Here is a 15,307-nt window from a genome sequence, read left to right as displayed (position 1 = left end):
AAAAAAAAAAAAAAAAAAACTTCTTTAAACAAAAACGGTTGGGTGCAACTCCAAGTTTTTATGTTTTATCAGCAATGATTTTTTTTTAAAGCTTGTGTAGAAGTTAGGACCACAAACATGGAGCAGATCTGGGTGCGCTCACTAAACTTGACAAGATAATATAAGAATATTTAAACAAGGGATAATCATATTTCAATCTTATTGATTAAAATACACCAAGAAAATGGAAAACAGCAACATTGCATGTCTTTTTTTAAAATAAAACAAACGTGTGAAACCCTTTTTGTTTCTTTTGAAAATGATTTTGAATCACTTTTATCAAAACGTATATATATATTGTGACTCTTGAGTATTTGCAACTTCAGGATTTTATGCATGAACTAAAGAAAAAATAGCTAAGACCTGTAACAGTCCATCAAGCATTTGAGAGTAGAAACACAATAGGGACCAGACTATTATGTTGATAATAATTATAGTGATAAAGCTCCCATGTAACGCTGTCACTTTGTCAAATTTCTCTCATAATACTTTATTTCCATTTAGTTTGTACTTTATTTTTTCAGCTGCAGGTCATTGAAGCTGATAAAAAATTACCTTAGTGTGTGGACCCCCCTCTGTCTAAATATAATCCATTCCACTATTAGATTGCAGTTGTACCCTGAGCATTTACCCTCATTAGGTAATGGCACTTTTAGAGGTACATGTGCAAATTGCACATCATACAGTATGTTGCACATGTTCTGCTACTGGATGATAACTTAACAAGCATCATAATAAGAAACTACAGCTCTAATGCAAAGGGTTTTTTTTTTTGCAGTATTTTATATCTTTTATGTAGTTTTTCCATCCCTGTTGTATTTCTGACATATGGAGTTAAACCAGCTGTAGTTCATCCAGCCCTGTTTGTTTTCCTGCCTCTCTGTACATTTAGCATTTGCTCCTGCTGTTGTCCAGGGTTTACTCAGGTCATGTGAAGTGAAAGTCTTACTGATGGGATTGTTATAAGCACTGATTATTATTATTTTTTTCTTGGTGCATGCAGGATTATGGGAGAACTCCAACTGAAATAGACAGCTACGGAACATAAACTAAACAAAAGAAAAAACAATTTTAATCCATGCAAGTTGTAACTCTATAACTCTTCAAATATTTTTTGAGAGGATCTTGTAGTACATTCCTCAGATTAAGCAAGTTTCAGAAAACACATTTTGTACTGGAAAATAGGTCACACATTCTACACTCATGCATCATCCTTCAGATTCTGGGCCTTTACAGCAGCTAAGGTCCTGCTAAAACATGTTGATGACAAATCTGCTGGTTGATGAATGCAGGCAATCCTATTTATGAATAAGATTGAGACAAATCTAACAAAACACAACCGTTTAAAAGTTTTGTCTTCATCCCAATCACCCTAATTCTGAAGTCCTTGAATACTTCTGTTAGTTTATAAATCACAGAATGGCTTAGCAACAAAATAGATGGAAAAAACTGTTGTTTCATCAACCTTCGAGAACATCCAGGGCTTCTTGATCAAATGTACTCTGAATCCCCAGGACCAGAGCCAAATTAAAAACAGCATTCAGTTCTTAGCCTCTCCTAATCTGGAAAAAAAAAAAAAACCTCCAGAAAATTGCAAAAATGCTGAAACACCGAATTCTTTCAAATCAAACCTAAAAATCAGAGTCACTTTTGGTTAATAATAACTGGTATGTTGGTTAATTCTAGTCTTCATTCCTGTACGTGATGACAAAGATTTGTTACTTTTTTGTTGCTTTATGTTGTCATTATTGTTTATTGTGTTGAGGATTCATCTTATAAAAAAAAAAACACTTTGTACTGCCTCATTACTAATATGTGGAATACAAATAAACTTTACTTGTTGAGGTAATTTTACCACAGAAGGTAAAATAACCTCTCAAATAACTCATATGCAGTTTTAGTATTTATGAGGATCACTCTTATTTTTTTCAACCGATTCGTTTGGGTTTCATTTTAGTCAGATGACCCAAATAGAAACTTGATTCACTATTAATACAGAGTCTGATAGAAAATATTTATATCATTGTCATGTATGACTTTGTGGAATGAAAAGGCAGATAATTTGGAGAATATTTTGCCTCAAATCTTTTTCTTATTTCCACATTTTTTCAGGTTCTGCTCTTCCAGTTGGAATAGACGTCCAGGTGGAGAGCATCGACAGCATATCTGAAGTAAACATGGTACGCACCTTTGTCATTCCTCTAGTTTACACAAACTGTTCAGCCCGACTGCTGTTTACTTATTTTTTTCTCTTTCACTATTCTTCGCTCTTCTTCAGGACTTCACCATGACCCTCTACTTGAGGCATTACTGGCAGGACGATCGGCTGGCTTTCCCCTCCAGCAGCAACAAAAGTCGAACCTTCGACGCACGTCTCGTTAAGAAAATTTGGGTTCCAGACGTGTTCTTTGTCCATTCAAAACGTTCGTTTATCCATGACACTACTATGGAGAACATCATGCTGAGGGTTTTTCCGGATGGAAATATTCTCTACAGTGTGAGGTAAAAAGACTTGTAGTCACTGGATAGCAACCCTTTTCTCACTATTTAGATGGAAACTTTATATCATAAACTATATATTCATCCTGCTGTTGATTCTTGCTGCTTATTCACCCTCACTGGGCAACAACAGATCCCCCTTTTTGCATACATACTGGCATAGGTAAAGATTCTGGTTCATAGATGGGCTATTTGACTCTTAGTGCCAGACTGTGGCACCTGATTGATCCAAAAAGACCAAAACATTGACTACTTACTCTCATTAAGAACTACCCAGGCACACAAGTTGCCTTTGTTATTCTTCTCTACTTATAATAACATTTATTTTACTCATGGTCTTCTCCTCTTCTCACCAGTCTACTTAATATTTCCCCCAAGGACTTGGGGATCAATTGATTGACTTAGGCTGGCTGTTCAATATTTTGAGACAAATTTTATGACATTTTTTTGGGGACAAAATATGAGACAAGCTGGAAGTAGTGCGCCGAGAGTAAGAGGAGCATGAGAAGGTAAAAAATTAGCTCTCACAGAATTGATAATATCAGTTTCATCTGCAGACGTCAAAAATATGGCATTCTCTCACAAAGTGTCATTGAAAGTTGCTACAGATAAAACCACATGCAATGTTTTTCCTTTTTGCTTTTGGGTGAACAAGGTTGATCAGACTGAGTGATTTGAATGATGTGGGTGTTTATGTAACTTTAAGTTGTGTTTTAGGATCACTGTGACCGCACTGTGCTCGATGGACTTCAGTAGTTTTCCTCTGGACACACAGAACTGCTCTCTGGAGCTGGAGAGCTGTGAGTATCTACCAGAAGTCGAGGGAACGTCTTGGACATCTAATGCCGTTCACAGTCAAACATGATTCCACTGTTATTAGTTATTTTAATGATAAAAGTATTCTACAGCCTTTAGTAAAGCATTTACGTAGTTTTGCATTGAAAGATGTGGACCGGAGAATGTGCCGCTGTTTCGGTTCATATAGCAGTGGAACGGAATCGGAAAGTAAACTCTAACTAACTTTTATTTTTTGGCGTAAATAAGACTATGTTGGTTTGTTTTGTTTCTTATGTGCCGCTGTGCCTTGCACTCGCACGCTTCTTGCATTTTGTCACATTACAACCACAACCTTCGCTGTAGTTTACTGATGTTATTTTACGGACCAACAAAAAGTAGTGCATGATTGAGAAGTGGAAGAAAAAGCACATGGCATTAAACGTCAGTGTAAAGTGCTTCTGCTTCCTTTACGCTGTCACCTCTCAAACCAGTTGTTCTCTGAAGTAATCTGAGGACTATTAGTAAATATTAGTGAACAAAAAAAAACAAAAAAACATGAAGACCATAGAAGACCAGTGAGAAGTTAAAAGCTTGGCTAGGTCATATAGCAATCTTCAAAACTTTGATTAATTCTTCAGTCTTTCATCTGAAAATGGAAGCAGTATGACAGAACTGTGAAACTTGCTAAAATATGTCTGTTCATCCGGATAAGCTGCAGTGTATCATTTTCCTTCTACTTCACTAAGATGTACTTGTTATTACTTAAAATTCCCATTGGGATTGTGGGTGTAGCTTGATGAAATGCGAACAACTTGGAGGGGAATGAATACTTTTGCAAAACACTGTAGATGATTGTCTTTTAGACATTTTTTGACAGTCTTATTCTGTGGGTTTTCTGTGTTTCCAGTGCATTCTCTCTCTGTCATTGCCATGCATTCACATCATGGAGCTTGATCTCAGAGGAAAGGCAGAGCATCCAGCTTAAAACAATCTCTCCTTTCCTCTGAGAAAAACAGCCATGTGTTTTTTTCTAAGAGAGGCCAAATGTGAAGCTCTCCTCCCACTCTTCCTTCTCTCCTCTCTTTAAGATGCTTACAATGAGAACGACCTAATGCTCTACTGGAAGAACGGGAACGATTCATTAAGGACTGATGAGATAGTGCTCTCTCAGTTTTTTATTGAAGACTTCCAGCCTTCCTTTGGGCTTGCCTTCTACAGCAGCACTGGTATGTGAGGCTGGGGCTCTCTGAGCTGTGTCCACTTTAGAGACAATCAGAGAGCTCCTGTAATGGTTTTATTTATTTATTTTTTCTCGATGTATCTTGCCAAGCATCTTTTTTTTTTTTTTCATAAAATCATCTTCTAATGGGGTGTTTTGTTTCAAGCTCTCAGTAGCGATTCCCTTAAGGACATGTTTGGGTTTCAATCTTCTTGGAAGGTCCACAAAAACAAATATTACATTGAGTTAAAACTGTATAGCTGAAATAGAATAATGAATGGATACAGCAAGCCTCATCGTAGCCCTCGGGTAAAAGAAAAAATATTGATTTCCATAGCTCTCTGTGGGAAAACTGACACTAAACAGCACCCCAATGATTATTTTTCTATCAATATTGTTCTATGCTAATAGGTACTGAGTTGCTGTAACTTTGAGATCATAAAATACTTATCTAATGGATCTTTGTTGAAAATTATTGATGTAAATATCTAAACAATGTTGATTTTCATCAGTTCAGGTGAGTTATATGGAAACTCATCTCAAAGTACCGAATTCCTGAATTCAGGTTCTGTTTTGTGGAGTTTTCTAAGGAAGCCCAGTTGATTGTGTCAATTTCTTTTGCAGTAATCCTTTCTCCTGAATTAGCATGTAGCACATTCTTTTATATCCAGCTGAGTCGTTGACTTTGCAGCAGTCCCTACACACAGATCTGTAGATCTGTCATCCGTAGCGAGCAATTATAAACGTTTTTTCAGGAACTGCTGATGCGCCACATCCCAAGCAAGGTGTCGCAGCCGAATACAAAAACATTGGATCTGCTGTAGCATCTATGTAGAGAAGTTAGTGGCAACACCAACTGCAGATTGTGCATAATTGGAGTAGGGGGAGAACGCAGCAAAGTGGTCAGTACGACCTCCAGCAGCATAACTGCAGAGATAGCTATGGATGACACTCCAATGAAGGGCGTCTGCCTCACAGACATTTAAAATGTTGCCTAAAGATTCAACATGTATATTTTAGTTTTTCAGAATTATGGTGGCACATTTTTTCCTTTCCTCCCCTGATGGTTGCTTTGCTCTGCATTTTTGCACTGTTTCAGGTTGGTACAATCGACTCTACATAAACTTCATCCTAAGGAGGCACATTTTCTTCTTCATGCTTCAGACATACTTTCCGACCATGCTGATGGTGATGCTGTCATGGGTGTCTTTCTGGATAGATAGGAGAGCCGTACCTGCTCGTGTCTCATTGGGTAAAGAGAAAACGTAGAACCACAATCTATGGAAAAACACCTTTTGCAAAGATCAGTTAAATTCACAAAGGAAAACACTTTTCTTGTGATTTAATGTAAAGAAGAGGAGGGAAACAGAAGGTTGATTTGTATATTGACTAGCCCCTTCTGATGGTTTTTAGTGTTTTCTTGCATATTTTATCTCTGCTTTATTGTAAACCACTCCGACCGGGTTGGTCATTAGGACAAACAATCACAGGGTAGCAACTCAATGCATTTGGCAATTTAGATGTTGAAGATGATAAAGACAACTTGATGAAATTCAAACTGGGAATGAGAAGGGTTCTGGAAGGAGATTTAAGTAACTTTAACATCCTTGTTGGTGCCAGAAACTGTCTGTTTACTTAGATTTTAATGCACCACAACTTATTGAGTTTCCAAAACAGCAAAATATCCACAGAGCCGTACTAATATGAATGAAATGACCTAAGTAATGATTCAGTATTAATTAATTACAATTTTTACTTAAAAGCGTTGATAGTTTCAAAATGCAACCTATTGGGTTTCAGTTGCACATGCACATATGAAGTTGTACATATAATCCATAAATATTTTTCTTTTTTGCACACTCATGTTATTTCTGTCTTAACACGTGTGTGTGTGTGTGTGTGTGTGTGTGTGTGTGTGTGTGTGTGTGTGTGTGTATGCGTGTGTGTGCAGGCATCACCACCGTTTTGACCATGTCCACCATCATCACTGGTGTCTCTGCCTCTATGCCACAAGTGTCTTACGTCAAAGCCGTAGACATCTACTTGTGGGCAAGCTTCCTGTTCGTCTTTTTGTCCGTCATCGAATACGCCGCTGTCAACTATTTCACCACGGTGGAGGAGATGAAGAAGCTGAAGAATGCTAAGGTCCCATTCAATTTTCAGTTCTCCCATCGCGTCTTCTCAAAACTTTTGTAATTATTTTGATCCTCGTGTCGTTCGCTCTGGTTTCCTTTCACTGCAGATCCCCAGTAACTTCGATACCACCCAAGCCATGGCCTTTGATGGGTGTTTCCACGACAACGACATTGACCTGGCTTCTTTCCCAGAGGTCTCCATCACCCCGAACACAGACAGAAACACCCAGTCTCGAAATTCCACCGTTTCTGCACCCACAGAGGGAACCAGGCTCCGTCGCAGGAACACACTGAAATACAACCTGAGCTTCATCAGGAGCAACAGCTACATGATCGACTCGTACTCTAGAGTCATCTTCCCCATGGCTTATCTGCTCTTCAACATCATTTACTGGAGTTTGTATGCTTAGGACGTTTGTTAAAAAGACTTATTAAGTACCATAAATGCTGGTCTATCCTGCCATGATGACTTTTTGTTTGCACAGTGTTTGATGCTGAGCATTAATATCTTTTATGATGTCTCAAATTCAAAAAGCCGAGATCAGCTGTTGCAGCAAATTCAGTGCCGACCTTGTATATTGGTATCCTTCACAAAGGTGTGTAAAAAACCGTAAAGTAAATCTTATATTGCAGAAAATAAGTCAGACTGACACTTTTAGAAAAATGTAGCTTTTAATTCAATTAAAAACTGATCGATTGAAATCCGCTGCGTTATTTCAAGATTCCTTACAAATCCTTACCTAGGGTGCCAGGGAATTTGTCTGCATCTGTAGCCGCAACTTTCCGAATGTTCATATGTGTCTTCAAAAAGCGTGAATTGGAAAAAAGTCTTAACCATTTCTATTTCTTTTTTTTTGTTGTTGTTGTTGTTGTGGTTGTGTTTTATTTCCGAGAATAATTTGGCATGAGGCAATTTTCTTTTCTATTTTCATGTGTTCTGACTTGTAATGTATAAAGAAGATGGTTGCCTGCGTGTGCCAAGGCGGGGCAGTTTTGCTCTACAAAAAGGACATCTCATCATAGTACCGTAAATATTTGACTGACTTCATTAAACCAAGACGATATTTGAAATTAGACAAGCCACTTCAGTGAAATGGGAACCTGTACAAAGCAATTTACAAATAAATCTACAGTTTTAAATACTGTGTGTCAGGCTACTTTCTGGCCGATCGTTATATCAGTTTACTCTTCTTTTTATAAAATAGTTATGACCAAAAAGACAAAAGCAGTGTTTCAACATTACTTGGAACTTAGCTGTGTGCTAAACGCAATGTCATCTTTGTCGACGGCTTTCCTGGAAACACTTCTGGTGATTTTTTTCTCAACCTCATTGTACTCCCATGTCCATCACAGGTCAGAACAGACCCATACAACCACACATTCATGCCTAAGACAGTTTTAGAGCAACCAAATAACCTAACGTTCATGTTTTTGGAATGTGGGAGGACGCTGGAGTACCCAAAAGAACCTGCTGTCTAAACAACGAAAACCTTTTTGCTACAGGCAGCAAGTAAAGAAAGGCATATCTACACCACCACCAGTATTACCTGACCAATAAACATATTTATCCGAAGCATATTTTTATGTCGCAGTTGTACCTATAAAGGTGGGTTGTGCAAAAAACTGTGAAAAGATCCAAAACACTCACAATAACAGACAGACAGATGGGGCTTTTCAGATGGATTCAAAACCGGAGCTTAAAGGTATTACTGCGTGTTGACAGGTTGTCCTGCAAATAAAAGCATGGATTAAATGGAAAATAAAACCAGAGTCCTGAGAAACAGGCATTACAAAACCAGTCTGGAACACTTGGTTGAATGCCAAAACACAATCTGGCGAAGGCTGAATCCCAAAAGCAGGTGAACGAGAGCATGAGCAGGTGAGCTCCTTTGGGACCTCTGGTGGACGGAAGCGGTGATGCAGGGAAAACAAGACGGCTCTGCTGCACTGCAAGAGCAAGGCTTATCTGGCATTTCGCAATATATTACAAAAACATGGAAATCTTTAGAGCTATCTTGAGGAAGTGAATTATGCTTTGGGTTACTAACCAGTTAAGCCACAAAGATAGCATTTTAAGTAGCTAATGAAATAGATAAATAATATAAGACAGGTTTTTGTTGTATTCAAAGCAAAATGGTGGAAAAAAATAAATAAAAAAAAACTCCAGAACTATTTCCACAAATCATTTATCCATCCATACTCTGTAGTTTATCAGACATCAGGTATTGGGAGGAAAAGATCTGGTAAACTGGGTCTCTCCTCTGAGCTCCCCTCATTTTACAGACCTCTGCACCTTGTCTCTGACGGGAGCATTACTTCAGCTGCTTGTATCAGGAATTAATTTTTCCAGTCATGATTCACATCTCTGTGCTATAGGCCATTAGCAGTTCAAGTTGCATGTAAATTTAAAAACCTGGACCTGATCTGGACAACACTAATATTCTAAAAATATTTGTTCAACTCAACATGTATAGCTTACCTTACAATAAAAGACCTATTTATGTTTTCTTTTTACTGAACATGTCTATTAAACACACACAAACACAAACTCCCTGCTGCGCTGGGAAGGACGCCATGTACTATAATTTCCATTATCTTTGATTTATTGTATTTGTCAAAGAAGAAAAAGCATTGTTTCTGTATAACAATGTATGTGTGCTGTTTAACCACAATAAAACTGCCTAGCTTGATATGATTCTTTTATAGTTAATTTTGGAACCAGTTGGAAATGTCCAAGTTCAGCTACTTTTGTAACACACCTTACACCAACCGCCTACGCTTCAGTGTGCTGCTTTGCTCAAGGATGTGTTAGTTTAAATGCAGCTCTACAAGCCACAAATATGAATCAATGTCATGTAAGTGATAATTCTGCAACACTGACGATCACCTGATTCATACCATGACAGACACAGCGGTCCCTGACATTTTCCTGCAGCGCTAAATGTTTCAAAGCCAGGGCACTTTGAGGTCCGCAGTGTTACCTTGGAGACGCCTTTTGTTTTACGTCTATCAAAGAGAACACTGAGAAGGTGAGGACACACCCTGAGGCACACCTTAAATGCCAAACAAAAATAGAAACGCAGGTCTCTTGCCTTTCAGAAACCCTTCAGGAAACCTGTTGGTGTACAATACATATTTCTGGTTTAGAGAGATCTAAGATCTGGTGCACAAACAAGAAGTTCCTTTTAATACTTTCTTCATTGTTGAGTGACACACGCTTGAGCTTAAACGAATATAGCTGACGTCCACTTGCTGGGACTGACGTTTTGAAGGCGTGTCTGGATTCTGCATGAGAAAATCACAGTAGAGGAACACGCCGCCAGCAGCTGGAGTCGGGTCTGTTTCAGCCAGGAAAATGTTTGTGGTTAGCTTTGTGGTTTAGCTTTCCTTGGATTCTGCTGTGGGAAGTTATGTTCCATGGAAATGAAGACATTATGGGAGCTCCATCAGTTTATTTGGGCAGACTTTTTTCCCAGCACACATTGGGCTCTTCTGTCAGGTAAAAGTTCTGGTGGTGGTGGTGTACGCTTTTTGATTAGAACCAGCTCCTCTTAAGTCTAAATCATGCACTTATAAACATATAAGTAGTTTTTCAATACATCTTTTTGTGTTTTATGTACTGATACATGTCATTCAAAACAAGTACGTTAACACATATATCTTTCAAATGAGGTTACTAGCCAATGAACCCAAACCAAAAAAATAGACTTGATACTATGTTTAAAGATCTTCACAAGATCTCCACCGTCATTCTGATTATCTAAGCAATCCACAAAAGACTGGAAAATTTGTTCAAAGTCTAGACATTAATATTTTATCTCGAATGTTGAATAATGTTCGTTATCCAGGCAGAAAGCCATGGCTCTTTGAGGATTCAAACTCGGTTCTGAGCTAATTTCAGTTCTTCTATCTGAGAAAAATGTCAACAGGTGACTTTACTGGGTTTAACATAGCTAAGATAATTGTATATTTTGAAAAGCAATAATTAGAATTTTAACAGAAATATAATGCCTTCATGCTCCATTTATTAGCTTCGTTCACAAAGCTTCACAAATGATTTCCCTTTCCAATTCTCAGCCAGATCGAATTGCTTGCAATAAAACTTACACAGCAAATGGAGGCATCAGATTTCAAGTAATCTTTACTTGGTTCACTGAAGAATAATAATACAGCTTCATAGCCTTCTGTGACGGAGTCTAATCTGAGCAACAGAGCACCATATTAATGGAAACTTCTACACAATATAATATACAACAAACTCTGTTTGCTTTCCATTACTGATGTCCGTGTCAGGGTGTTTTTACTTTTTTTATTTTTGTCCCCGATACTAATCCACGACATCGGCCGATACTCAAAAGCCAACATCTTAAAGGAAGTTTTATCGGTAACATTTTTAAAAATCATATGTATAAAATTGTTTTAACCAAACCAGCATTAAAATATTTTTAAAAAGATATGATGTGTTTCAAAATCAGGAAAATTAAGAGTAATTTAAACTTAGAAATTCTGAATTGGTTTATGCTTCTGAGTTTACATTAAAATGTAAAAAGTTTTGTTCCAAAATCAAATGTATTTTTAACAAAGTTGTAGTTTCTACATTTTTTTAGATGCCACCATGAAACATTTAGTAAGTGTTCTTTAAAGACTGTACTAATTTTTTCATTTGATAAAATACAAATTATTCATTTTACTGACTCCTAATATGTTTTAATTTAGCTAACAGGGAAAATTAGTTACTGTAGAAACTGCAGTTTTTCTACAGTGACCCACTGCTCCTGCTAGAAACAGTATAAGGAAATATTAAAGAATTGAACAACAAAGTCATTGAGTCCTCTTTCAAGATAAACATCGTAGATTAATTATGCTGTTCCAATCGTACTGTTATTTTCATCACTTTAAACACAGAGACATTTTTTCTTGGACTATAAAAGCGTTTAGCAAGTCAGTAGATTTTTGGTTCAAACATTTGAAACCATTTCCCCCACACTGTCTGATACTAAAGGAGACTAAACCATTCCTGTTTTAGGTTAGTAAGAAGAATTTCTGTTTCACAATAACAAAATAACAAAAGAGACGTCTCTTTGATAGAATTTCAAATTCATGTGCTTTAATTTAGACGTATATAGGAAAGCCCAGTTGACAGTGTGATGGCTTTATGAATTTAACGGGTTAACAACATTCAAATCAAACAGAATCACTCTGCGGATGTATTTTAGAGCGACACCTCTAAAATACAGATTCCTTGTATGGCATAATAAAATAAATCTGGCAACATTTCAGGAAGAGAACTTTAGGACCTCCACCAATCTGATTTATCCTTGAGTACAATTTCCAGATTCCCAATGGTGCCACATTAACCTGATCCCTCAGATATAAACACCATTGAGATTTCGAGCTTTCAGACAGTTCTGGAAGGGTACGACGTCTTTGTCCCACAGATAAAAGTGTTAGATGTTGGCCTAAGCTAATAATGGAGTGTTATTATCCATAGTAAAACGAGTCCTAGATCAACATGGACATAATTAATACTGTCATGAAGAAAGAAATTGATGTGGAAACATTAAGGCGACATCTAAAGACATTTATAAGGAGGTTGAAGCTCAGGCATAAACGTTTCCAAACTGGTAATCACCACATGCGAAGTGCCAGATTAGTCACTAACAGTTTCTTCTTTGTACTGTGAGTATCATTGTAAAAGTTGAAAAAAAAAAAAAAAACCCAGACTGTGTGGACAAATTCAGGTGTGGTTGATCAATGAACTCATTTGCACGTCCCTTTAAGGGTGATATTAAAATTGTTCTGCAAAGGGGCAAATATACGAACGTCTGAGTTCAGTTTAATCATAGCACAAACTTGCAGACCCTGCAAACAGAAACAGGCGGTGTTTCTCACTACAAAGAAAAAACTCCCAAAATCTCAGTGCAACATGCAGCAAACATATAACAAATACTAAGAGGTGAATGTAGTGATATCAATCTTTTGATACCAATATTTATGCTTCCACTTCTGACTGATATGGTTGAATAAGAGTGTTTGTTGTGTTACATAAGGCTTTTGAGTTTGCGTCTCATTCGGTATTGCTTCTGTGACAAAGATCAGACAGACTGATGAAATTTAAAGATAAGCTTGTCAGGGATTTTATTGTTGTTTGGTGTTTCTTGTCACGAAGAGATGTCTAGCTGATGTCTAGCTTTAATCAAAGCTTTCCATTACATACGTACTAACTGTAAATTATTTCACAGACTGAAGAAACCTGGTTCTTGTGTTACATATGCAATGTGGCTGAAGATACATCTACTTATTGTCCTCCTATCAGGTGAGCTCTGACATCACCCGCAGTATGACTGAAGACTTGAACAAAGGTTATTGGCAAACAAAGTGACAGAGCATTGAATCCACCTCCACTAATAACCGACCATGTCTGCATTCCTTGTAGTTCATCATACCTGAGTCTTAAATTCCTTTCCTTTCATACTGTAACCTGTTTATCAACACTGATTCCAGGCTGACTCAAAGAATATCTCAACACCTCTGGACTGCAGCCTGTTATCTTGCAATTTTTGAAGCAGTCGTTGCGTGACTTTTCTTGATCAGAAAGTTTCTTCCTGTACCTGTGACTAAGACTGAGGCTATTGTGTGATATTTTTTAGTGATTGGTGTGATGTAACTCTTTAATACGGCTCCATTTAGGGCAAACAGACAAGGTGTGAATGACTGGTGCCCGAATGTCTCATTGGAAAAACCCAACCAGACTAACTCAAAAGATACAACTAACTCCTTACTGTTTTATTTCTCTAATCAGGTCAAGCTTTTGGTCAACTAACCTCCACTGCTCCCTCCAGCATCGCCACACCAACAACAGCTCCACAAACCTCAGGTAAATAAAACGCTACGGCTTGTACAACCTAAAATCAGAAATCAGACAGAACTGAAAACAACAGTGCTGAAGACAAAACAAGGATAATTGGAATTACCATCACTTTTACAATGCAAACTTTAAATTCCCACAATATTTCTTTATACCTCTATTGATTCATATTTACGGACAGAATGATGGAGAAAATAAAGATGCAGCATATTAAACAACAAATTAAACTGTCATATTAAGACAACTTAATACAGAGGACAAAGATCACAAACTGAAAACAAAAATTAAATTAATAGTTTTTTATTCTTCAGCGGGTGAAACATCTGTTGTTCCAAGCTCCCAAGCTGCTTCCTCTACTTTTCACACTTCTACAACTACAGCAGGTAAATTCAACTCCTCAGCAAAAATATGACGCAGCTGTAATACATGTAGCTGTATAACAGAGAAACAAACCCAAAGGTGGGCAAGTGGTCAAATTATGTCATTGTAATACAAACACAGTGAATTATTTTATGAATCAAATTACTCAGATTACTTAAAAGATAACTCAGCAGTTGATCTTTGCAACAGCAATAATGTTTGAGGTTATCGTCTTGTATTTGAACATACATTTTAACAGATTTTCCATTTTTTCCAATCAGCTGAAGTTCCTGATAGTCAATCTTCTGCTGCTTCATCCATCACTCCTACTTCTGCAACCACCGCACAGACCCCAGGTAAACAAATGACAGATATATCTCACCAACAGTACAAACGTAGAAAAATATTTTACCCAAAGGGGTTTTGGGAAGGAACATCTCTTTTGGAATATACTAATCAGCCATTACGAAATGGATTTTGACATTATTCTTCTAAATGTCATTTGACTTTTTTTTATAGTAGTGTTTTATTTCCTCGATGTCAACGTGGATGTCACTGGACCGAGTAAGAATGAATCCGACATCATTGCCTGGGTACGTAAGGAAAATAATTGGAGGCCAAAATCCGATTATATTACCAGAATTTTGACATCTGAATCCTGTAAGTAAATGTGATCATGGTTATTTTCTTTCAGCTTGGCCAGGTTTTCCTAAATGAGCTGGGGCACTGCTTGTTTCCAATCGCAGGAGCAACAACTACTGCACCCACATCTCAGCAAACTGCAAATGTGACAGAACAAGTGGCAACAACACAGACTTATAAATCAACAACAGCATTTTACACTTTACCGCAAAACTATAGTTCAACGGTGTTACAGTTCAACATAACAACTACGGCTGCAACAACGATAAATGGCAACGACACAACAACAATGGAAGCAGTGATAAATAGTAACATCACAACTACAGCTGCAACAGCAACACCAGTAACTGAAAACGTCACAACACCAGCTTCGGCAACAGTGTTACACGACAATGCAACAACCACAGTTGCAGCAACGACGACATTGAATGACAACAAAACAACAGCGACAACATCAAAGGCATCAATCAGCAACACAACAGTTACAGCAGAAGGAACCACAGCATTTGATGGCAACATAACATCAACAGCTGCATCAACTACCGCATCAAAAAGCAACATGACAACTACTGCTGCAGGAACTACAGCAGCACAAAGCAACATCACAACTACTGTTGCAGGAACTACTGCGACACAAAGCAACATGACAACTACTGCTGCAGGAACTACAGCAGCACAAAGCAACATGACAACTACTGCTGCAGGAACTACAGCAGCACAAAGCAACATGACAACTACTGCTGCAGGAACTACAGCAGCACAAAGCAA

The 15,307-nt window shown here is 37.6% G+C and overlaps 2 protein-coding genes across 2 annotated transcripts in view; both read left to right on the top strand.

The window, feature by feature from the left end:
• gabrr3a (gamma-aminobutyric acid type A receptor subunit rho3a) overlaps nucleotides 1-7,325 on the top strand; it is a 10,570-nt gene extending 3,245 nt beyond the window's left edge. The window contains exons 3-9 of the mRNA XM_007557089.2: nucleotides 2,152-2,219; nucleotides 2,318-2,541; nucleotides 3,256-3,338; nucleotides 4,404-4,541; nucleotides 5,634-5,786; nucleotides 6,486-6,679; nucleotides 6,777-7,325. Coding sequence (XP_007557151.2) covers nucleotides 2,152-2,219; nucleotides 2,318-2,541; nucleotides 3,256-3,338; nucleotides 4,404-4,541; nucleotides 5,634-5,786; nucleotides 6,486-6,679; nucleotides 6,777-7,079 — 1,163 coding nt within the window. The 3' untranslated portion in view covers nucleotides 7,080-7,325. The remainder of the gene's footprint in view (nucleotides 1-2,151; nucleotides 2,220-2,317; nucleotides 2,542-3,255; nucleotides 3,339-4,403; nucleotides 4,542-5,633; nucleotides 5,787-6,485; nucleotides 6,680-6,776) is intronic.
• Nucleotides 7,326-9,785: 2,460 nt separating this feature from the next.
• The window catches only part of LOC103142186 (mucin-5AC-like), a 22,384-nt gene continuing 16,862 nt past the window's right edge, over nucleotides 9,786-15,307 (top strand). Inside the window, exons 1-7 of the mRNA XM_016674128.1 lie at nucleotides 9,786-10,168; nucleotides 12,912-12,985; nucleotides 13,472-13,546; nucleotides 13,849-13,920; nucleotides 14,179-14,253; nucleotides 14,417-14,490; nucleotides 14,592-14,882. Coding sequence (XP_016529614.1) covers nucleotides 10,080-10,168; nucleotides 12,912-12,985; nucleotides 13,472-13,546; nucleotides 13,849-13,920; nucleotides 14,179-14,253; nucleotides 14,417-14,490; nucleotides 14,592-14,882 — 750 coding nt within the window. The 5' untranslated portion in view covers nucleotides 9,786-10,079. The remainder of the gene's footprint in view (nucleotides 10,169-12,911; nucleotides 12,986-13,471; nucleotides 13,547-13,848; nucleotides 13,921-14,178; nucleotides 14,254-14,416; nucleotides 14,491-14,591; nucleotides 14,883-15,307) is intronic.

Source organism: Poecilia formosa, unplaced genomic scaffold (assembly GCF_000485575.1).
Source record: "Poecilia formosa unplaced genomic scaffold, Poecilia_formosa-5.1.2 Scaffold3, whole genome shotgun sequence".
NCBI classification, from domain to species: Eukaryota; Metazoa; Chordata; class Actinopteri; order Cyprinodontiformes; family Poeciliidae; genus Poecilia; species Poecilia formosa.
The sequence above is the reverse complement of the archived record's forward strand: the minus strand, read 5'-3'. Positions and strand labels throughout refer to the sequence as shown.